A 24805-nucleotide genomic window follows, 5' to 3' on the forward strand; every position below is an offset into this window, starting at 1 on the left:
AGCAGTCACCGGCCACATCGACCTGATCAGTGTTTGATTGTTGTTTCTTGTTGCTTTTCTTCTTTTGTCTCTCCTCTATCCACTCACCCCAACCGGTCGAGGCAGAAGGCCGCCCACCAAGAGCCGGGGTCTGTCAGAGGTTTCTTTCGTTAAAGGGAGTTTTTCCTCCCCACTGTCGCCAAGTGCTGCTCAAGGGGGATTTGTTGGGTTTTCCCTATGTAATAATATTGATAACAGTAAGGTCTAGACCTTACTTTGTAAAGTGTCCTGAGATGACTTTTGTTGTGATTTGGCGCTATACAAATAAAATTTGATTTGATTTGATTTGTCTTTGTTTGTTTGTCTGACTGTCTGTTATTGGTGTTTACACTTGGCAGGATTGAGGTGCATGTTTGGATGCTGTCCCAGTGACTTGCCAACCCTGAATGTGGGTCTTTGCTGACATCTTTTTGCGTGTTGCATTTACCACCAAGAAGAATTTTGTATATCTGTGGTTGAACACGTACTGTATATATTTGTTTCTTGTGTTTATGCTTGAATATTATTGTGTGTGTATGTTTTGTATGCAAGTTGTGACATCCACCTTCACTGCAATAAAAGTCTTGTGCAGCTGGCCCCCTCCACCCTGCCTATTCCCCATGACTTCCAGTCTCTTCAGCTTCTCACTCTTGATGACACGTGTGTCCTCTCCCCTCCAACACAACTGCATCTTAACAAGGCTTATCTGATGCTTCTCACACTTTTCAAAGGAAAAACACACCAACATCCGGCCTGAAATATTATTCGACTAACTGAATGCCTCGCTAATAGTCAGGTGTGATCTGTAGCGGTGAATTGCAAACCATGACTTTTTTGCTGGACTGAGGTTTACTTGGAAAATCACTGTACTGATAGAGACAGAAACTTGACTAACTAACTAATCATTTCTGCTCCACTGCCCAGCTCCAGCCAAGTGAATATCCATCCATTTTTTATCAACCTGAAATAATATTAAAGATTAAAACCAGTCCAAAAAAGGTGAAAAGTGGTTGAGCAGCAGTAAGTGAGATCTTCCACACCCTGCCCCAGTTCTCTCGTGCACCTTATTTTGCATTTGCTTATTTACAGTGTCTAAAACTCACTTTAGTCTGCTATTGCTGTTTTCATTCAGCTGATCTCCAGCTGTCCTTAGGTGGCACCACACACTCCCATACACCCCACCGTCTGACCACTGGTGCCCAGATCGCAGTGCTCCCTGGGTAGGTGCTAATTTAGAGCAGATGGTATGTCGATGCTGAGGCTCAGAACTCCCATCACCTGGAAAAAGTCTAGAAACTGGGGCAACCCTTCTACAGGCACTTACCTTTCCATCCTGGTAACCTGGCTTGTCATTGATTCACTGAATGATGACATTAATAAGGAAAGACTCAAAGCAAATATCAATGATCAAGGCAACAATAAGGATTATATTTTAGTATTTTTTAGCATCTTTGTTCCATCATTTATTTACATTTTAATATGACTGTTTTTGTGCACACTGTAGGCATGAGTGAGCATTTCTGACTTTTTTATTCTCTCTTCTGTTTGTTTAATTATTTGTTTGTTTTGCTGAATTCAGACACCCTGGAGGTACAGAACATCACTGTACAATCCAGCAGGAAAGGAAGACAGCTTCTAAATGACAGAATTTATACCTGAGGCCAAAGATTTTGAAACTGTAAGGGGCTCTAAGTTAGGCTGCTATGAGAGGCTCATAACACAGTCAGATCGTAACACACAGACATACTTTCGGATTCAGTGCAAGTCAGAGGATGTCATTATCTCCAGTGTTTGTAATAAACATCCACAAATCTGCTTAGGAATCTTTAAAAGAGACACTTCTTATAAAGTAACTCATGAACTTGTTGGAGAAGCATCAAACTTTTAAGTTTTCTTCAGAATAAAAGTAATCAGTTACAAACAGGATCTTCTAATAGCAAACTTGAGACATTTTATTGGTGTAAAATTGTCTAGGTTAAATACAGGTTAAAGAGTGTCAAACTTCTAAACTGTCAAACAAGCAATTTAAAGACAACTGTGGGCTCTGAATCATGTGATGGCCTTTCTCACACATTTTAGCCACTAAATGATTAAACCCTTCTGTGCAGTTTTCCTGGTTTTTCACTCAGTGCGGTTTTATATACATACAGCACAGAGAGAGCTGCGTTCCTTTGGTATAAAGCAGGTTTAGCCTTTTCCATGGAGTAATATGGGATGTTGTACTGGAGTCTGTGTTTGAGTTCAGCCCAGGGTGTAGGGATGACTTCAAAGCCCACGGTTACACCCTGTTGTTAGTGTAAAGCCAGGCACATGCAAGCTGGAGCAGTCACACACACACACACACACCTGACAGACAGTTAATATACACAGCATACACTATATTGTAACAATAGCACACGTCCCCTGACAAGCATAGATTTATCTAATGCTATAAAAAAACAATTGAATGTGTTCTCACCCCTGAATTACCCCCCAGGCTGAGCATCAGCCCCCCTTCTCCTGCTAAAACACATGCACACACAGTCTCTCCACTTCCTATCTCTTTTTCTCTTCTCAAATCACATCTCCGTTTTAAACTGTCCTCTCAGAGGCATATTTCACATTTGAGGAATTTCCTGTGTTCTGCTTATATCAGAGGACAATGACAGTCCAAGACTTGAGCACACACAGGCCAACTTTAGCCTGTTAGTGTGGGAGGGTGTGTATGTTTTACTTGTATGCCTCCACATTTCATGCATTCATATGTATCTGTATGATGAGACAATATATACCACAGAGAGGCCATCTTGCTGGGTGGTAGAGAGGAAGGATTACTTCCCATCCATCAATCAATATTTTATCCAGTGGTGGTCCAGCTGTTGCACAGAAGAAGCCGTGGACATTCCTGTGAGTGTGTTATTGGCTGTGTTATGAATGCAAGTGGGTCATTGAGATGGTCTGACACTCACTCTGGAAAATGAGCAGCTATTTGCTCTTGGCAGCTGCAAACACAATGAGCTGCACTTTCACAAACCACTTAGGTTTTTACAGTATGCACTGGAGTGCCTCAGTTCACTTGCGCTCTCTGAATAACAACAAGTGTCAGGCTTGTCAGTGCGCACTTGCTCAAATAACTGCGTCAGTGTCATCGAGTAAACTGTTTCATTTTCTGCAAACATTCATGGAGCTGAGTTACTCTGCCTTGTTCTTCTAGTGTAATGGTAAATAAAGTTTCTAGCTTAGTTACCCTCTCTCAGTCATTTAAAAGCATATTCTGCCATTTATCACCAGCTGATGAAAACTCAGATTCTACTTGTACCAATTCATCATCGTGACAGAGTGAATGAAGCACAGGAAGTGATTTGTTTTACATGGCTATCAGCAGCGGTTGAATAAAAGCAGTGACAGCAAAATTAGACCCCCTACTCTCTTCCTCCTACATGATATAATTGTTTGTATGTTTGTAGTTGGTCAAAGCTTGACAGAAATTTGACAGAAGCAAAGACCAACACTATGAAAAGATTTTTCTGCTCTCTGAAGTTGTTTTTGAGATTAATGGTGTCTAGTGATGGAACAAATCCTCCAGCTGAACCGAGCCTGCTCACTCCTCAGTGTAACTGACTAAATCACTTACTTGTAGCACAGGAGCTCCACTTGCTGGTGTCTGAAAATATCCTGGTTAGTTCAGCCACGGGTAGCACCGTGACACCGTGGTTAGTGCTGTCACCTCACAGCAAGAAGGTTCCAGGTTCAAGCCTTTCTGTGCTGAGTTTGCATGTTCTCTCTGTGCCTGAGTGGGTTCTCTCTGGCTTCCTCCCACAGTCCAAAGACATGCAGCTTAGGTTGACTGGCACCTCTAAATTGCCCGTAGGAGTGAGTGAGTGAGTGTGTGTGTGGTTGTTTGTCTGCATGTCAGCCCTGTGATAGACTGGTGGCCTGTCCAGGGTGAACCCTGCCTCTCACCCAGTGTCAACAGGGATTGGTTCTAGCTCCCCCTCGCGACCCTATTTCAGGAATAAGCGGTATTGATAATGGATGGATGCATAGTTCAGCCACATTGTGCTGCTTAAGCAAAATGCACAGAAACAATCAGTAGCAACAGCTCTCTTGCAGACAGGTGAATTTACTAAGAGTAGTGCTTCTACTTCACAGGCATAGTTTTGTGCACCTAAAGAATTTGAACCAGCAACAGACAGAATGCACTTCCAAGTCTGAAGTGTGTATGTCACTGACCATAAATCTTAACTGAGCTAAATAAAACTGTCTGAACCAAAGCAAAGTGATTTATTATCTCCATTTGTTCTTGTCCTCATACAAATAAGTGAAAGAAATACAAAGTTTGGTCACAGTCACCACATTGTTAATCGAAGGAAATCACATAGAGGAACAAAGGAAAGTGCAGCTCAGAATCGATTCTGTTCACAGTATCCCCAGCCACTCAGCTCTACAGGAAATAAATAGATTTCTGGTGGTTTGTTGTGCTGCACGCAGTGTGATCCTGGCATTTGGACTGTGACATGGCCAGCAGGTTAAGCAGGGGCATGTGCACAGGTCTTAGACAAGGTGTAGGACTTTGGCTTTGGTGTGAGTCAGACCGTTGTATCTGTAGGTAGAGGTTTTAGTGGGAGATGGATCTGCTGCTGGGTCTGGTCTGTGCAGACTCACCTGTGAGCTCTGACATCAGTGTCCTGAAGCAGGTCCTCACTCAGCAACAATGGAAGGAAATGCCTTGACATTGTCAGAGATGTTGAAAAGTTAAATTTAACACACAAATTTGACACTGTTTTAAAAAAAAATAAAGCAGGACAAAGCTGCTTCTGAGCCAGTGGATCAAATGTAGCTCATCAAAGGCAATAACTTTTCCTAATAAGCATACGTAAATAACCATTACAGATGAAATCATATGACTGGTAAATGCTTGTGTCCTGGTTGACTGGGCCTGAGACAGATGAGTGTCTACTAACCTTTGAATACACAGCCAGATCGGATTTCAGTAATTAAATTTCCATGCTCTTAACTCTAATTGACTTTTTTGTTTAATGCAAAAGACCAAACAAGCAGACAATGATGTATTTCCTACTTTTTCAGACCAAAAAGACATCAGCTTTATGCTGGAAAGAGGTTGCTCCTGTGGTGAGCCAGTCCTCAGACACTGACATATGTCTGCCAGGACAAGTGATTACTAGGTCCATGGCTGGGTGGACATATCAGCATAGCTGTGACTGTAAGGCTTACTTTATGGATGCAGTAGTCAGGGTTCAAGAGATTGAATGCAAACATGGTACATATTAAGAGGGGTAAAAAGATATTTGCTACTAAAGCCTTTTTGGGCAGAGCTACAAGAAATTTTTATTTTTACTATCAGTTAAAGGGTTGCTCCATCGATGTTTACACATGTAAATCTGTTCATGTCATAAAAATACTACTCAGCCTGTAAAAACTGTTTTGTAATATTTTCTCTGTATCTGGCACATTTGACAAGTCTGAGAAAATAACACTGATAATGTCAGAGGGATGGCATCAGGGTTTGGGATTTTGAGTTTGGGTTTGGTCTGTTGAAGGATATTTGAGTTGCATTATGGAAAGTGTTCTGCTCTCTTGTAAAACACATCAGTTCTGTTAACAGTATACGAAAACAGCAGCATACTGAAACATCTAATGTGACTTGTGTTTGATGACACTGTTGTGCACTCAAGCACCTGCAATAAATTTGCCCGCTCAGTGAAACCCAGCTTGTGCTAATGTTGCTTTTCTAAAAAAGCTTGGGTCTGATGAGATAACAGCTTAGGAGACTGCTTTGTGAATGGGACCATACACCAGCAAGTCCAGGTATACATGAGATGCAGTATTAGTCAGCATCTGTTTGTTTTCCTGGAGAAGCAGGTGATGCTTAATTTGTTATCCTTCACGCTGCAGTGGTTTGCTTGGAAGTGCTAATGCTATTCCAGGCCGTGTGTGTGCTCAGCTTCCAAAGCAGCAGGTCTGTGTTTTTAAGGATTATGTGTTCCTTTTAATGGTCATGGTAATGAAGGGTTGTTAGGTACAAGATAAGGAAGGAAATAGTTAAAACTGGGTTATATTGCATTCATACAGGCTTCTGTCTTGCAGTTGTGGTCAAAACCTCAGGATATTTTGTGGTTTTGGAACTAGAACACTGGAGCAATATAAGGACATCATTCACAGAGATGTTCTTTGTTTGTTGTCAAACAACTGTGATGATCAGTTTGGCTAGTCCTGATGAGTTGGCTTGCCCCACTCACTGCTAGGGGAGCAGAAAACGAGTGGATAGATGCCCCCACCTCCACGCAGCAATCAGACTGACCTACCTTTTAATTTTGGATTAGACATGATGCTATATTGTGACCTATGATGTGCCAATCATATGCACCTAAAACGAGTAAATCTGATGCAAATGAAATCTGATTCTAATCCAGGAGACTGCATTGTGTCAACATATTGGCAGTTGACTTTTTATAATGTTTAAACCACATCAACCTGTGAAAGTGGATTTGCCTCTCCAAATTTTTTTTTTCTTGCCTTATAGAAAGTAAAGGATCTTTAAGGAGAAATGACCAATTGTTGAATTTGTTTGCTCTTTTAGTATCAAACGTTTCTTAAAATGTGCCATCAGTGGCATGTTTAAATATCTTATAAAGGCACAGACTCACTTTGACTACATTACATTTCATTTTGATATTTATGGACAAGAATAACAACCATGCAGTGACATTTAAGAAGCCCTATCTCCAGCTTTGGCATTTGGTATAGTCTACTAGTTGGTAAAATGGTTAAATTACAGAAATGCATTTTTAAAACAGCCATACTCCTCTGTTAATCAGTAAAAAGACAACTGATGCCATTGTCGAACATTTGAGATGGTCTCCCTGCTATTCATTTCTCACAACATGTGAACACAGTGAACTCTTGCAGTGCAGGTGCCTGTTTGCACCTGTTTAACAAGGGTGTGTCTGTTGCTTACCTGTCCATGTGTACGGCTCCAACAGAATAAACAAAATAATGTGTAATCTAGTGACAGCGAGTTCAGCCTGCCACTGTATCTGCTGACTGTTCGGCTGTGGTAGATTGGCCTTAGTGTGCCAAGCATCTGCTTTCTGGCAGTGGAGGCTGAGGGGAGATTAGGTGTTACCAGCCATGCTAGCTGGCTCAGTAGCTCCGGTCCAGGCCTTGGCCTCTAATCAGTGCTGGTGAAAGGCCTCCCTAAAGGTGACCGGTGTTGACAGAACTGTCTGCACCTCTCTGAGCTTGGAGTCTCTCCCTTAACATGCCATCCAACCATCGCTCTTTCCTCTTCCAGCCTTAGCTCTTATCTCCCATTTTTCCCTTGAACTCAACAGCAGCACTGTTCCACTTGATTCATCATAGTGTAAGTGCAAAACCATCTTAACAAATGTGAAAGTAGAAAATTATCTCATGATTCAATTTAACAGCAGGATTATTTCTCTCCTGCCATTTTCAATGTCTCATTAACTTTCTTTAAGCCTGATCCAGTCCCTGATGCTGACAGCTTGATTACAGTCTCTCCCTGATGGCTCTCTGTGCTCCCATGAAACAGGACAAGCTAATGATGGTGCTAGGAGAGGATGTGCTGTGGGATGGAAGGAACAGGACTGGCTTGCTCTATTCCTTCTCTTCCTCTAATTTTCATAAGTGGTTTTGAGAACCATATGACTGCATCCTTATGATTCACCCTGACAACAACCTCACTGGTCTCTCTGAGGTCTGGCGATCATGTTAGGGAGTGTCTCTTGACATCAGTGTGGTCATACTGGTTAGCTTTGTACTTTTATTTCTCAAATTTATGTTAATAGAGTACTAACATGCCAAATGTCTACTGAAAGAAATGCTGCATGTGACACTGTTATCATTCCCCCTGTTGACCAGTAACCTTTAACTCTTTAAACATACATAAGGCATATTAGCGTTTCATTAACACAGTTTTAACCCTTATATAATGTAATCTAACAAAGTTAAAGGGCAAATGCAAACATCTGTTGATTATTACATTGTTTTAGATTAAAATAATTTGATTATGTTGAGTTACAAAGCCAAAAGATGATGCGGGACGAGTGTAAAGTAAACATGAACACAGTACATGGGTTAATGAACACATTTGTCTGGTTATTCAGAAGTGTACTCACAGCTTTTCATTCAGCATTTCTAGTAGATGGATACCTAAAGAGTGACCTTCAGGAGCCTCTGGACTATAGATACATTTCATTTCATGTAGTTTGATGTTAGAGTAATGAGCAGAGAAGTAGGCTTTCAGCAGTTGGTACTTGGTACTAGTATGCTTTTGCTCTGCCTGCCTGAGCTCTGCAGTCTCTTTCTCTCCATTCTCCCCCTCGTTCCCCCTTTCTGCATTTGCCTCAGTGCTGCTGCAGCAGTTGACCATGCCTGCAAATGAGCACCGGGACAGAGTGATTATTCAGCATGTGGCAAGCCCCGCACCCCTCTTTATACACACATATATTCATGCTGCCCTCACTGTCATGTTAAAATTTTTCATGCCTTCTTATTGTAAATGTTACAGATGAGATAAACAGAGAGAAGAATAAAATAGGCTGCTGGAAATTTTTGGGATAGAGACGGTCTTTTATCATGTCCCTCAGGGCTGGATGAGCTTCATACCCTTTTCAAACATGAATTAATGTGACTGATGTGCACACATGCGCATACACGCACATTTGTTGTGCTCAGACATGGCAAAACCTTCCCATCCCCCCATCCCCACCCCTCTCCAGTGCAATGCAGACACTGGCATGGTTGCAGAGTGTGTGCAGGTGAAGTGGAGTTGGGGGGAGCTTAGCCTTACATGAGACAGCATCCCAGTGAGAGTGTGTAAGCCGTAGCAGTGTGCTTGCCGGTGAAAAAGCATCAGCCATCTCACCGTGGTGCTGCCCTCATTCATTCTTTTTTCTGTCTCTCAGCTATGTTTTCTGTCTTTTTCTCTCTCTACAGAAGCTGCCTCCTTGTTGACCCCACCTTGTGCTCTTTGCAGATATAAAGCTCTAACTGTCCCACACCCCACCAGGTAAGACATTTTTCCTTTGAGATGCAAGTCTTGGAATATTTTCATGCAGCTCATTTATTCCTTGAAAAATCACCACCAAAGAAGTGGAGATAATGCATCAGCTTTTTTAGCAGTGAATACTAGGAATATATTAAAATTGTTAATAGCCCAAAAAGGAACATCAAAAGTGTATCCCTCTTTTGTTGACAGAAACTTGGGGTGAAGTGTTTCATTTTCCCTTATCAATGACGCTGCATTCCTTTGTTGGCACAGATTCTTGTTACTAAGGATATTATATTTATGTTGGTTTCTAGCCATTTATTTTTGTCTTTGGGGGAAAACATGTCCAGATTGTGATAAATTGAGACTGAGACTGTGATGGCATGTGGCCGTTGGTAGTTATCGATTAGCCAACAGACTGTTGGTGGTTTCTTTGTGGGAGTGGCACCACAAAGACAGCAGGACATATCCCACTGCCTGTCAGCGTTGGCAGAGCTGGCCATCACAGGTTTGCTGACAACTAGCTGATGGGCAGTGTTTAGATGTGAGCAGGGGGCGATGGGGTCTTGAGTTGGCAACTCTCACTCCCTGTCTTTATCCCTCTTTTCCTACCATTTCTTTTCCTTTTCTAGTTTATCACCCCTGTCTTTGTCTGTTCTGATATCTCATGTTTGTCCCATTCACTGTGTCCCCCTTTTTTCTTTCTCTTTCTGCCTAACACTCTTCCATTTTCTGTCTCCCCAGGCCACAAATGTCCTTTAATAACACATTGTCCTTTACTCTCTGCCTCCCAATTATTTCTGGCAGTCTGCTGTGTATGTGATTGTATCTTTGGCTGGCCAGCTCTCAGGCAAGCTGTCTTTTCCGGTGAACCAACTTGGGATGACATGCAGTGACATGGGGGAGGACGGGGGCAAACATATCCTCTCCTAGGCCTCCTTTTTTGGGGTCACAAGCTGTCCCCCCTTCATCCTTCACTTCCTCATCTCCTGCTTTTTCTGCATCCTTCCAGCTCTGCCAAGCTCATACCCTCGGAGCGAGGTCATTATTTGGCATGGAGTCTTCTGTGGCACTCGGCTAAGCAACTGTGGGAGAGATGAACATTGTTTTGGAGTCAATGCTGCCTTTGGTTCCAACTGCTGTTAGTCATCAAAGCATTTGAAATATAATGAAGATAATATACAGTAATGTAGGTGTTAGAGAGATGCCAAGTGGGAGAGAGAGGGCCATTGTTCTGAAGGCTTTTCCTCCTTCACTTTCCCAACTGTCAGTCAGAAACAAATCAAAAACAAAGATAGGAAATGTGGTTGTTTTAATCCTAATGCATTAGTGTTATTCATTGCTTTTGGAACTTGACTAGGGACTAATATTTAGAAAATGTAGGCCTGTTTCTAAGACTAAACTTTATGCAAGTGCAGCATAAAATTGCTGTCATGCAAGTTTAATGTGTTTTTGAATTTGCATTTTTAAAAGAGATGGTGTAATATTTATGTAGATACAGTATACAGTATGTTTCCCTAAAATACATAGATTCCTATGATTAATCTTTTTATTCATTCAGTACTTCCACCACTGTCTGTGAACAACAACCTGCTATCATACTGGTGTGTGTGTGTGCGTGTGTGCGTGTGTGTGTGTGTGTGTGTGCTGAGATGAATTTTTGATAGTTGTGCTCTTCAGAGACGGCATGTAGGAGAAATTGCAGTCGAGTCTGCCCCACACTTTGACAGAATACCCCTAAGTGTCTGTTGAAAAGTGATACTTGATGGCAATGAAGCTGGAAGTGGAATAACTGACAAAGATGAGGTGAGCCACAGAAATAGATGCAGCTTAATAAAACAGTATTTGAGGCTGGACTGCAGCAAAGTTAGTGAAGCTGTTATACAGGCTTGTATGCTGTGTCACTGAGGAATTTATGATGATGCTGCAAAATGGAAAATACCTTGAAGGGCCGATACATTAAGACATTAAGGCATTCCTCACAGTGAAAGTTTTCCAGAGTAGTACAATCATAACCTCCGGGCCCCAGTTTAGACTGCCTTGTCCTCACATGTTGATTGTGTGTGTGTAATGCTCTGAGGCACTAAAAGGCTACATATATATGAATATAGACCAGTTCTGTCACCTGTCTTCACTCCTAAGTGCAGCTGTCGCCTGGGGAGCATGAAGACCTGCACCTGGTCCTGCATGGTTTGCATAACACAGCAAGAGAAACTGCTGCTCACGTGTTTAAACTTGTAGATTATGTGAAGTGCAGAGAGCATGCTTGGTTTTTAATCTACAGTATGAGACGTGTGTTTATAAAGCTGTCAAAGGTCTGTTTTGGGCTGTCACTCATTAGACTGCTCCCTCCCTCTTCAAACTCCTGCTGCAGGCATATTTGTTGTTTGGCTGTTAGTCTGTGGCCTCATGCTCATCTCGTCTTCCTGTAGATTAATTAATGAGCCTCTTTCCCAGCAGAATTTGCCTAATTAGCCACACAGACCCTCTCTGTACTCTGCAAAAAGTGTGGGGGTGTAGAAAGCAGCCTCCTTTCTCCCTCCGTCCTTGCACCTGTAAAAGTGCACTGATTACACAGAGGCCCCCTGCAGAGCAGGGCCCTGGGCCACTGCGTGCATACGCGCCGCCATCACGAGCAATGGGGGGGGTTCAGTGTCTTGCTCAAGGACACTTCGACACGTGGACTGCCGGCACTGAGACTTGAATCTTCTGGTTGGGAGACAACTGCTCTACCCACCGCACCACTGTCGCCTCCATTTTACAAATATTGTTTATTTTGAAATGTTCCTGTGGGCATTATTATAATATCTGGACATGATCTAGACCTGTGAATATCCCCACTTTGAGGATAATGTCTCTTCTTTGATCTATTAAACATGCATGTGTGTCTGTTGTATGAAGGGATGTGCTGGCCTGGGGGAGTGTGTGTTTGTTTGTTGGGAGAAGGCGGCTGTCTGTGTGAATTATACAAGAGAAAATGGGGCAGCTGCCAAGTTAAAAGGGAGGAAGCAGAGGTTTTAGAGAAGGGACTTGGCTACATTTATTAGCTGGATCCCCAGGTTGGACCAGAGCACCCCCAACACACACCACAAGTACAGTCAAAACAAACCACCTTGTTACCATCACACCGCACTTCATACTGTGTACATTTATCGTCTTTATTTCAGTAATTTTCAGTGTGTGGGTTTTTAAAAATGGGCACTGCTTTCAATTAAGACTCTCCTTAAGAACCCAAGTGATTTGAAGTACAGTGATATTGCTAAATTAGGACGGGGCAGAAAGGGCCCTTCACTAATCCAAGAACTTTCTGTGGGCTAAGTGTTCCTCCGGTGCATTTTGATTTGTTTCCACAGCAGCAGGGCCAAACCATGGAGGTGAAACATGAAGGAAATCCTAGTCTAAATGTGACCATTCAATCATGCTCATTAGGTCAGTGTGTTTTCAGTTGGTGTGCGCTGGGTATACAGCGATGCAGCAGAGATACTAGCATACCTTAAAACCTTCAGATAATCCTCATTTCAGTCAGAATTGTATGAACTGACCTACACTTGCATAATTTTTAATCATTGTTTTATGCATCCTAAATTCTGTGTATGCTTGAGTATGGACTTGAGTTTTTTATAATTAAGGTCCTGCAGGAAGAGCAATGTTCAACTGATAAGGCAGGATTAACAGATTGGCAGTAAAGCAGATTGTTCAGTGTTCAGTGAAATCCCTCCATGATCTCTGCTGTCAGCTTATTTCAGTCAAGTCCAGCAAGGTTTATCATCTGTTTTAGCATATTGTTGAGATTGGAATTCATTTCCCATTTGCCTCATCTCTGATGTTGAAGGCAAATCTGTGGATTAGGTCAGCTGCTGACCTCCCTCCTCTATCCTGGACTCTTCCCTTCCTCCATCTCTTCTATCTTCACCTTCTATTGGTCCATTTGACTTGGAACATCCGGGTCAAGAAGAATGTCAACTGTGTTCCTCCTTTCCAGGGATTTAAGTGGAATTGTTTGTTCAACTCCATGTGCTGAGTTTGCCAAACCCATCAAACCAACCAGCAAGTGCTGACGGTGGTGGTCATCTGGGGTGACTGATACGATTGTAGAGATGTCAAATTTTGATCCTTACATCCTGTAAAAGTTGCAATTAATGAGTTTGGAGAAGAAATAAACTGCCCTTCAGATACGTCATGTTAAGAACAGCTGTAGAAATGAGAAAGTGCTTTTCATAGATGAAGATATAAAAACAGACACTTTTTTCAGAAATTCCCTCATTAATTTGTTTTTATTTCCCTAATTTCAGTGTGATTCTTTTAGTTTATTAATTGGTTTCACCCTGCAGAAATCAAAAGTTCATGTTATGATTGAACTTGTTACGAGCTCCTTCAGTCAGACTGAAAACATGGCTGTGCTTTTGAAAAACTGATTTTTGCTGAGGGAGACTAATGGCTGTATATTGAGAACATGTGGTTTTAAGTACAATGCTTCTATTCCTGTCATGTTCCTGATGTTTAGGAGCTGGGCACTAACTACACATCTCTGTCTTGCTCTCCTCATCCCTTTCTTTTTCTATGCAGCCATCCCCGAGAAAAAACATGACCTCTGTGAAACCTTAGTTTCCTTTTTTCCTTTCTCTCTCTCCTCATTGTTTTCTTCCCTCGCAACTGCCTGACTCTTTGTTTTTCTTTCTTTCCATATTATTAAGTAGCTTCCCTTAAAAAGTGGTGTCCTTTTGTCTCCTCGCTCTATGCACACAGATAAAAATTAGAGGAAAACATGTAACAGTGTAAGTGTTTTGAGAAACATACATGCTTTTATTAATCCTGTCTTTGCTTATGTTGGTTTTTCCTGTGATTTGTTACTCTCTCAGAACTACTATCAGTCCTCTGTTGCACACTGTGACATTGCTAAAAATGTCAAATGGTCCTTTCTTAATATCGATCAAACGAGTTTAAAAAACAAAGTTTCAATTAGAATGATTAGTAGAATGATTACCCAATTTATTTTTTGTCAGACTTTGTTGTAACCAGTAGAAATGAGAACTAAGTTGCAATAAATCAAAAAATATATACTTGTCTCTCCAGCTCTGTGAATTGTCTTTCCCTCTGTTTTTCACTCCATGTCCCTCTTTCTCTCTTCTCTAATAAATCAACCTCCTTCCTGTTTGGAGAGTCTCTGCTCCACTTTTGTGGTGCCCCGCTACTCCGTCCTCTCTTTCTTTTTCTGTCCAACTGCCCGTTGTGGTGCCACAACTCCCTCAGCAGTCTTTTTCACACTTTTAAATGTTAACAGGAGTCTCGGTGTTTTACCTCCTTACAATTCCAAAGCAGAATAAACATAGAAATGTGTCTTTCTTCATGGCTAGCATAAGCCTAAACTCATCTCCAGGCTCAGCCCCAATGGTTCCATCCAAGTATTTCACAAATCTTAAAAACAGGTCACTACTGGAAACAGTCTGGTTGGCACAGAGAGAACATGTTCACTTGTAATCACTTCTTTATGAAGAATAATCACTTTTTAGATGATTATCATCCCTGCAGTTGCCTTAGAAACTATCCTAGCAACCTCTGTTTCTCTTTTTTCCTCTCACACTGTCCACAGTCACATTCATTGACTTGGCTTTTCACTTTTAATATTTTTTAGCTTTTCTTTGTTTAAGGTTTGTATCAGTGTCTGTGCAGTAGAAGGATCAGTGAGGCTTCTGAACATGTTTGGTGTAGTGCTTTTCTGTATTCCACTAAATCAAATCCTGGAAAGACATGAGCCTTCTGTGTTTTTAAAATAAAATTTCCATCACTTGCATATTATGCCATCTTTACTATGACTTTCTTTGTACACATGCACACACCTGTGAATGAATGACATTGTCTGTGGCTTTGCTGTGGTGTGCAGCCCATCAACAGCATCTTAAAAGTGACCCGCTCTGGTTTGGATTGATGTTGCTGGCAGACTCCAGGTGACAGAGCTAAGCTGCTGTGTACATGCATGCCTCATGCACAGTTGTGTTGAACTCAAGGCTGAAATGAAAGCTGTCACATAATAAAGCCCTTCATTTGAGTCTGGATGGGATAGGCAGGATTCAGAGGTCAGAACATAAAGCCTCTGGTGAATTAAATGGGCTAAGGTTTGTTGTCATACAACTCTTTTAGGAAGAAGTGTTGATTGAGAGTGAGGACTCACTTTTAGTGTCCTAACCTGTTCCCTCTCTGTTTCTTCCATCCTTCATGCAGGTCTGAGCAGACACTTCAGCTCGGCACTCATCTATTTCATCCTTCAGTGAAGAAAGCGTTTCAAGTCAGGTATGCTACCAAAAAAACGTAACCATACTCTACAATGTCAGTGCTAACATACTGTAACATTAATGGGTCTTACTTGTTTCGACGCATGTACTCAATCACACAAGCACAGATAGATGCATGTGCACACAAACACATAGTTTTCTAAAGTGATTTTATACAGGGTTGGCCACAGAAAAGTAGCCTGCGCCAATACCGCCTCCTATACCAGTGCCACGCTCTCAAGTACACGGGCTGTTTTTCCTTGGCCCACCCTATAAGTCAGGCTTTCAAGCTAACATGAACGCAGAGTTAGTTAAACAGAGAAAAACCATTATAAAAGTAAATAAGCCGGTTGCATTTTTTATATCCTTCTGCTTTAATACATCTTTTAAAGCGCAGTGGTTCCTCTCACAGCTAAATAACTTAAACAAAGAGCAAAACCATAGACATCTGGCTTGCTGCCAGACTCTACACTATACACTACTCCTACTCATATCCTCTCCATGACATTTTTCACTCACTTTTCCCATGACTCATGGGGCCCCGGGTGTCAGATCTAAGTGACTGCACTCAGCCAGATGATTAGCTTGGCTGTTCATGGATGTATAATAGAGGAGGAATTATACTCAGCAACATGTGGGAAAGGAGAAGGGGCGATTGTTTGGGTTGGTGTCATGTAAGATATTTTTGACCACCAGAAGCAGTCATTAAGTTGAAATTCAAATCTGATGTTATGAGCTTTCACTGCTTAAATGTGTTTGGGTTACATGACAGAAAATGACATGATAGAGCAAGTGGATAAATATAGATTTGGTGGAAAATGCTGTTTTAGTACAGTCTTCTGTTTGTGTATGGGTCTATATTTAGCTAATGTTAACAATGTGTTTTGCTCCCAGCCAGAGAGCTCTGGGTTTGCGGATGCATTTGGGGCCCTCAGTTGTGGGTTTTTTGTGTATGTGTCGGTTGATTTAACTGAGGGGTGTGTGTAGATGTGTATGAGCATGAGGGTGCAGGATGTGGGCTGGGAGATGATAAACTGTAGACAGTCCTCATAATCTTGTCAGCCAGGATGGATGTGTGAAAATGCAAGATGGCCAGGGGGGTGAAGGGTGAAAAAAGGTGTTTTGTAGAGAAACAGTTGCCACCTTGAGAAAGATCTAACAGTGACTAATCAATTGATTGACTGGCTACAAATTTCTTCCCATTTACAGCTAATGATTATTACTGTTGCCTGAGAAATAAAAAGGAAATCATTTTTCCTGGAAAGATGTTAAATGCAATGTGTGCATTGTAGGACTGCATTATTGATTAAACTGCAGATTATTTATTTGATTTCTCAGTTATGTATGTGATCTCTCAGATATCAGACAGTGAGAAATGCCAAGATCCCAAGGTGGTGTCTTCAGATGACCTTTTTGTAGGACCACCATGCACAAATTCAGTTTATCATGATGTGAAAAAAGAAAAGAAAGCAGTAAAGGGCTGAGGAACTAGAGCCATCAAATTTTTGGTCCTTTTGTTTAAAAATGGCCTGAAAAATGATTGATTTTCTAAGTTGTTGCTTAATAATATCCTTGCATTATACTAATAGGAGATGATCCAAAGAGACTTTTTTATATGACTCAATAGGTCTACTGATTATTTCAGTTGTTCCCAAATTACAGGTCAGGACCCCTCCAAGAAGTCAGAAGACAAAATCTGATGAGCCACAAGATGATTAAAGAAATTTCAAAGAAAAACAGTATATTTTTCTGCATAAGTGTTTGAATGAATAATAGAGTAAGAATGAACAACAATATAGTTCGGCTACACAAAAATGTGTTTTCTTAGTGTCTGCAAGTTCTTGCAGTTTTCTGTCTCACTGTCTGAATCAGTTGTTTTGATATAGTTTTGTAATGAAAGTCATCTTGTTTGCAACAGTTTTGTCTATATGTTCCACACAAACAGGACATTGTTATGTTAAGATACCACCCCTATCAGTACCAGCACTAAAATGCCTAAAATTACATCAACAGCCCAACCAGCAGCCTGTTATCAGTGTACTGATAAATCTAAATGGCTCGGCTCCCTTTTGTCTTAGTGCACCTAGGAAGGACCCCTGGGGCTGTGCCTGCAGGATCTGGCAACCTATTTCAGGATCCATAACATGGTCAAAGTCTGCTGTCTCCAGCCAGCATCCTCTCCTGACCACCACAAGCCCCTCCCACCCTGGGTATCACCCTGGGTATCACCATGGGAACAGTGACATCAGGGTGGGGTGGATATAATAAACATCTCATGAGATTGCCGTCTGAAAGTAAAGAGAAAGAGGGCAGTGAGAGGAGGGAATACGTCTGAGTTAGGATGTAGCAGTCAGCTTGACTTAGCTCAAATTGTCTTGAAGGGGGAGCATTGGTTTACTCTAAAAACTCTAAAAACAAAAAACATGCTAAATGTTGTACTTAATATATCACAATATACCACAGTGCAAACACCAAATCATCAACAGGGAGCCAAGAACTCAAAGCATGATTGGGTAAAATGTATAATTGTTTTTTGTTAAATAGATAACATTTATTAGCAACATTTGTTTCAATTGGTTTCATAACCTCAATTAGTTTCATAATTGAAACCAGATTTAGTGATGTTTTATTGTCATTTTCTATTTTTAATCATGTTTTATTTTGTTCTAGTGAAGGGAAATTAAATTAAGTTAATATGACTACATTACCATAAACCGCTGCCGGTGTGCTTGTGTATTACGTGAACTGAAAATAAGAAAACAGCCTAGAGTAACATTGTTTTTTTGCTGACAGCTGAATGGCTGTGGCTCAATGCAGCATCATAATGGCAGGGCAGTTAGAGAAATCATCTTATGGTCAGTGCCTGCAGCATCTGCTGAAGTGAATTTCCTAAATACACCCAGTAAGATACTGCATTTCCTTCTAGAAACACTGCCCTCGTTGCTGCAGCTTGCATAGGGTGTTCTTAAGAATGTAGTCCCATGAAAACTGCTCAGTGAGGTTTGAGGATTATACAGTGACTAGGCATAGTATGTTTTGCTAAAGCAAATTAATATGGCAGGGCATGTTTCTTTAAACAGAATGTCCCTTTTAATTGCCACCTGTTTGATCCTGATGAAAATGAACACACAAACATTTAAGTTACAAACTTTTATTCATGTTTGTTTCACTTCCAACAAGCATAAGGTTTGAGAAATAATAAAGCCTTGTTAGAAATGCTGCACTTCTTTCATATAATGTGATTCAGTTTTGATAGACTTCTATAATCTTAGTGCACCTATACTACCTGTATTATGGCACTTAATCTGTAAGGAGTGAATTCAGCCCTGTGCTTCCTCTTAATGGGACTGTGTTTTTTTTGTGTGTGTGCTTTTCTTGTCATGCTGGTGTCTACTATATACAGTACACAGTGCACTCACATGTCCCTGGCAGCACTCATTATTACTCCCCTATATCTTGCTGAGTCAACAAAACATAATTACATGTCTGTTGCTGCTGGTCTCTGTGTTGATTACTGTCACAGCAGTCTTGACTGTCTTACGGTCCTCCTCAGGGCTCCTGACATCCACTGTCATGTACTATATCATGGGTTTTAAACCAGTGGTCTGAAGCCCACTGGTGGCCTGCAAAGTCATTGCAGGTGAATTTCAGGATTAAAATGGTGCACATCCAGTCTATCCTCCCCACAACAGTGGTCCTTAGTTTACTTCTTAGTCAGAATGGTGATCGCAGGGTCACATTTATTTGAAAACCCCTGTTCTATATAGTGATTGCATTTGCTTGGACTTTAATATTGTTTTAAATAATGTATAACTTTGATAACACTTGGACTTTTTTTTAAATCCATATTCCCATTTATGTGCTGCTAAACAGACACTCCGCACTGTGTTCCAACATCTGAATTTATTTACATGTTGACTCTGGAGCCAGGAACATTTTCTGCACTTTGGCATAAAACTATGAAATGATTATCAAAATCTTTGCTAGTTTTGTTGACTGACTAGTCAATGGAGAAAATAATCATTTCAGCACAACATTTCATGTCTAAAAGGTCCTTCAGTAAAGCAGTTAATATTTGACACAAGCTGGCCAACTGTGACATCATTCAAGTTAAGATAAATCATGTTTAGTCCACTTCTTATTGTGTTATTGCCTTATTTTGGATGATATTGGCAGATGCGTTGATTTGTTATGGAAAAACAAAACGGCAACATTCTTGTTGCATCAAAACTGCTTATTTTCCAGGAAATCCCCTTAAATGGCTGGTCAGATTTTCATAAAATATTCTTGCACATCTGCCAAGTCAAAACCTTGTGAATGGAGGGCAGAAGAGACAAAAGCTTTTCATTTTGAATTAATGGAAGGTTATTAAGACTAGGAGAGAAAGATGAGCTCCAAACAACTTAAATAATGTATTACCAGCATTGCTATAATGTTGACTACATTATACAACTATACAATTATCCATCCCATCAATGATTATAGTGTAGAAACACATTCCTAAAATGTCTCAGATGCACACACTCAGCCGCTCACACAGGGGATTAAGGCCAGGTTGGCCTACTGCCGCTGGCTTCCTGAGATTCCATCCTCCCTCCTAAATGGATGGTGACATTCCACTGAGAGCAGTGCTCCACGGAGGCGTGACGACTGACCCAGATTGGGGTGAGGTTGGTGGGGGTAGTAAGGCGCAGACAGAGAGGGAAGTGAGATCGGATTAATGGTGGGGTGGGGTGGAGTCGATAAAAGAGAGGGATGCTGGGGCTGAAAGGATAAACTAAGTGAAGCAGGGTTCATGAGATGACAATGAAAGACAAAATAGAAAGAAGCCCAGTGGAAGTCAAACAAGCCTCAGACCTGTTGCCACCCCCTCTCTTCTTCTCTGTAAGAGACCATGCTGGCAGGTTATCAATCCCAGGACATGATGGCTTCGACAGTCCTTTTCTGACTCCTAGTGCTGTTAATGTGACCCTGAGGAGATTAGACCACACGAAAGGTTCACATGCTGAGTAGTTGTGTGCTCACTGCTGGGTTTCTAGCCTTTCTGGAAATATTATTAGTATTAGGTATTGGATTTGATAGAAAGGATAGTCGCCTCATTAAACCCTAAATGGGGTAGACAAAATAGTAGAAACATTTGTCAGTATAATGACAAATTAGTGGCAATGTATGAATGCCAGGTGTGGTATAATGTTGCCAAAACAGCAGCTGAAAGCAGGTCAGTGCAGGTCTAAACCACCATCAGTACAGCCTGATTGTCAGTGCACCACTTTTCTTCCTCAGCAACAGCTGAGTTGACTCTCCTCTGCCTGAGCACCCAGTGCTGAGAATTTAAGTCTCAGACAGTTTGGCCCAGCATCAAAGAATATCAGGATGTCTTTCTCCTCCTTTTCCTCTTGCTTCTTCTCTTTGTCTTTTTTTCTTCTTTCCTCTGACCCTCACTTATTCCCACTGCAGCAGACAAAAGCCCCGATCCCTGTCATCAAGCAGCACTGCAGGGAAGGAGAGCAGGGAGACAGAGAGAGGAATAGGTTGAAAGAAACAGGAAGTCAGAGACAGATGTGAGGATTTAAACCACTCACATCTGTTCACAAAGTTTGTAAATAGAGCCAGCTATTAGTTAGCTTAGCTTAGCATGAAGAGTGGAAATGCTGAATGGATTAGAAGAAAGGAAGATGAGAAATGATATGAAGGGAGGAAAAAGAAAGGAGTCTCAGTCATGATTTGTTATGATGAAATTCATTGCAGCCGCTTGATGATGATGCAATTTAGCTAGGCTGACAGGCAAGGAAGGGCCCGCTGCTAATCTTGTTTAAAAAGCAACATTATGTGTTTCCTCTAAAAGGAAAAGGGCTGCTTTTATGAGGGTGCATGTATGATGAGAATGTAGATAACTTAACATTACATACTTGTTGGGGACAAACCTTTTGTTACTGAAATTAAGAGGTTGGCGCAATATAATGTGGGCACTAGAAACTAATAGGTGTTTGTGTGTGTGTGGAGCAGTTTTAGTTTGAATGGGACAAACTGGTTGAACCCATCTGCTGGAACCCCGTACTACCTTAATACCTGTTCTAGTTGCCACGGTAACAGCCTCCTTATCGGGAGTGAGGGGATATGAAGGGTGTGTTCACATACCTTTTTTTAAAAGCATCTTATAAGCTGCCTGCTGCAGGACAAGTGTAACAGCTTTGTCTTTGGGGTATCACATATTTGGGAATAAAATTTTATTTCAAATGCATTTTCCTAAATTGTTCATTGTTGAATTTTGTGTACTGATTCTCAAACCCTGGCAGGTGGTGATTCCATCCTCTTGCTTAGCTTAAAAAACACAAGCACTGCCTGTGTGTCAGAGTCATATGCACTATAAAAGTGTAAAACAATGAAATATGATCAGTTAGATATAGATATTTGGTCAGTCTGTCCCTCCTGTCTCAGAATACAGATTCTGAGACAAAGACCAGCTGAGTGAGCTGGTAGAGGATCAGGGTGGCACCCTACTCCCTCTGGTGGCTGATCTGTAAACTTCACAGTTAACCTCTTTGAGGTCCCTCGGAGGACTTTGATTTATCTCTCCTTTTATCTTTCATCTCAATTGCTGTTCTCTTTCCTCTTCAGCCTCTGGTTTTTGATATCTCATACATATCTCCTCTTCTTTTCACCTTCTCCAACAGGTGACCCATCCCCTTCCCAGGTTCCCAGCAGGCAGGCATGGCAGACAGTCAGCAGCCAGATGACCACTGGGCTTCCCACGGTCAAGAGAATGGTGAGAACGGCTACACCGCCTACAGCTCTGGCTACAGGGAGAATGGATACCATGGTGGGGCAGCTGCACATCCTGGGACAACAGGTAGAAACATGGACATGGTGTGCTTGTCAGTGTGTTTGGAAGTATGTCCATGTAGCACGAGGTCAGAAACATAGATTGGACTGCCTAAACACACTGCCAAATTACTGGGGGTAAATGTGATTGGTTCCACAGTGCCAGACAAGCACAGTCAGACTCCAAAACCCACTTGAACAGGTCAAGGCTTTTCACCTTTGAATAACTACTGAACATCAGTTTGCTGTAGCAGTGTCTTAAGTGTTTTGCACATTGCAATATGTTGGATTCAGATCAGAAAATCTCCAAGCAAAATTACAATAATGTCGTTGGCTAAAATTTACAAAATCTTACTAATAAACTAAAGCTGGAGGATGTTTTACAGCAAAATACCAATATTCAGATTAATGTGTCTGCAAAGTGATCAGTCTGAGCTTAAAGAAAAGAGAATGAGAAATTGGTAGAGTGTGAAAAGAGTAGTGGAGCAGAAGAAAAACCGAGTATATTGAGAAGAAAATAAAATGAAGTCAAAGGAGAAATGAATGGGGAAAAAGGAAAGATGCAATGGTGAAGTGAATTAAGCTGCTTATTTAGCGACTAACTTTATATGTACATCTAGAGAGACCTGTCTTTCTTCCTTTTTTGTAGTAGATAAAATCTAAATAATATGATTATTAATTTATTTTGATTTTTTTATTGTTAAATCTGACTATTTAGTTACTGTAACTGACTCAGTTTTAGAATACCTGGGGTTTTTTGACAATGTTTACACCTACAGTAAGTTGGTGTGCTGTCTGTATTCATCTGAACTGGAGAATAAACAAACAGTTCAACATATCAAATCCCAGCGGAGGATGGGATTCGCCCTGCAACCACAACTCATCAAACACACACAGCCATCATTTTTCTAGATTCAACTCGGGGCCACTTCCGAAGTTAAGGTCAGCAGAGTTATTAGTTTTTCCATTTTCCTCCTCCCATCCATGTCTTGTCTTCCCGGTGTGTCTGTCTGTCTGTCTGTCTTTCTCTCTCTCTCCCTCTCTCCCTTCGCAGTGGATGACTCAGCCAATTTGCCTCCCTCCCCTCCCCCTTCTCCATCCGCTGAGCAGATTGGGCCCGTGGCACAAGGTACACCTACACACACTTATAAAATCTCCAGACCACATTCAGTATAAGGGTGTGAATGGTGGTGAGACCGACAAAAATATCTCTTAAAGAAGACACCAAACACATTGTTGACAGGATTTCTTTCTTCAGGTCCCTTAGTGTTTAATCTCAGGATTTTCTGTTGCTTTGCATGTCAGCTGACTGTCATATCACATTTAAGGAGTCTGCAGCATGTGCCACACTGCCCTGTGCACACTTTGGTTTATTTGACCAATATTTGTTCAATATTAGTTTTCTAATACATACCAGTATGTTACCCTGGATACAAGAGCTAGATGACACAAACATCCTTCCTCCCTTCAGGCCGTAGTACATAAGCTGCCACAGGAGCCCATCATCTCATTAGTCTTCTTTCCCTTCTCAACATCTTTGTTATTCTTTTGCTAATTTTGTGTCTTGATTTTCTCCAAGAGAAAATCACTGTTTGGCTTTAAGCTCTTTACTCACAGAGAGCTGTTCTTATGATTTCCTTTTTCATGTGGCATGCAATTACCAAAATGTAGAATCATAGTTCAATTGCATGATTTGGATTTATTTATTGAAAAGATACAGAAAAAATCTTAAGGGATTTTTTTCATGCTTTTAATTTATGTTCTATTAAAATTGGATATATTTTGAAAAAGACAAGCTAGTTGCATATGCATTAGGAGATTATTTAGGGTTCAAATATGTTCATATGCAGATGTAGAACTATTTTTTAAATATTTTTTTAAAATTGATGTTACTTTAAAGATTATCTATCAAGACAAGGCAATAAGGTGTGCTGATTGCATCCCATGCATCACTATCAGAGCTAAAAGTGTCTTGTAACCCATTAACCCTAGTTTTGTTGTCCTTCATCCGTCATTCACGTCTCCTTTCCCTCAAAGAAGATAAAGTAGAGGTTGTCAGTCAACAGCAGGAAGAGAAGGAGGCTCCAGAGGAGCGCAGCATTTACCAGGAGGAAGTGGCATATGAGCAGCCAGGACATTTGCCCTTAGAGCAGACAGATTATTTAACAGAGCCCCAGGCTTTGGGCTTCCAGCGAGCCCAGACACCTGAGGTCCTTAATGGAGGAAGTCATCAAGGGGAGCACAGCCCATCACAAAAAGGTGTGTGTGGTTTTATGGGGTTGTGTGTGTACAGTTTGTATGAGGGCACAGAGTGAATGTGTGTCTGTCCATCTTGCATGATCCTCTTGTGCTCTGTGGGCACAAAGACTATCCACTCTTGATTTATGAATTGTGATGCAACTCAGGCTTTGCTGCCAAACCTCCTGCAGCTTTGTTGCTTTTAAATCCTTAAGCTTCTGCTTCAGTCCGTGAAGAGGCAACATGATGTGACATAACATTTTGGCTTTGTGCTTTTTTGTGCAAAACATAACCATTTGCTTTTTAGTGGGGCGACATTAGAAAACTTTGACTCTCTTTCTCTCATACTCTCTCTCAGACATCATTCTCTCACTACTATATTGTAGTTGATCATTTCTGCACTTTTGTATTGCCAGCTACATTGCAAATGCAAAAATCACTGTCTCAA

At 41.2% G+C, this 24805-nt stretch overlaps 1 protein-coding gene across 1 annotated transcript in view; it reads left to right on the forward strand.

Annotated features, from left to right (window-relative positions):
* Positions 1-24805, forward strand: part of LOC109968777 (microtubule-associated protein 2-like) — a 55900-nt gene that overhangs the window by 16494 nt on the left and 14601 nt on the right. The window contains exons 2-6 of the mRNA XM_020615284.1: positions 8977-9049; positions 15248-15316; positions 21972-22147; positions 23174-23248; positions 24157-24378. Of these exons, the coding sequence (XP_020470940.1) occupies positions 22009-22147; positions 23174-23248; positions 24157-24378 (436 nt within the window). The 5' untranslated portion in view covers positions 8977-9049; positions 15248-15316; positions 21972-22008. The remainder of the gene's footprint in view (positions 1-8976; positions 9050-15247; positions 15317-21971; positions 22148-23173; positions 23249-24156; positions 24379-24805) is intronic.

This window comes from Monopterus albus, unplaced genomic scaffold (assembly GCF_001952655.1).
Source record: "Monopterus albus unplaced genomic scaffold, M_albus_1.0 scaffold161.1, whole genome shotgun sequence".
Classification (NCBI taxonomy): Eukaryota; Metazoa; Chordata; class Actinopteri; order Synbranchiformes; family Synbranchidae; genus Monopterus; species Monopterus albus.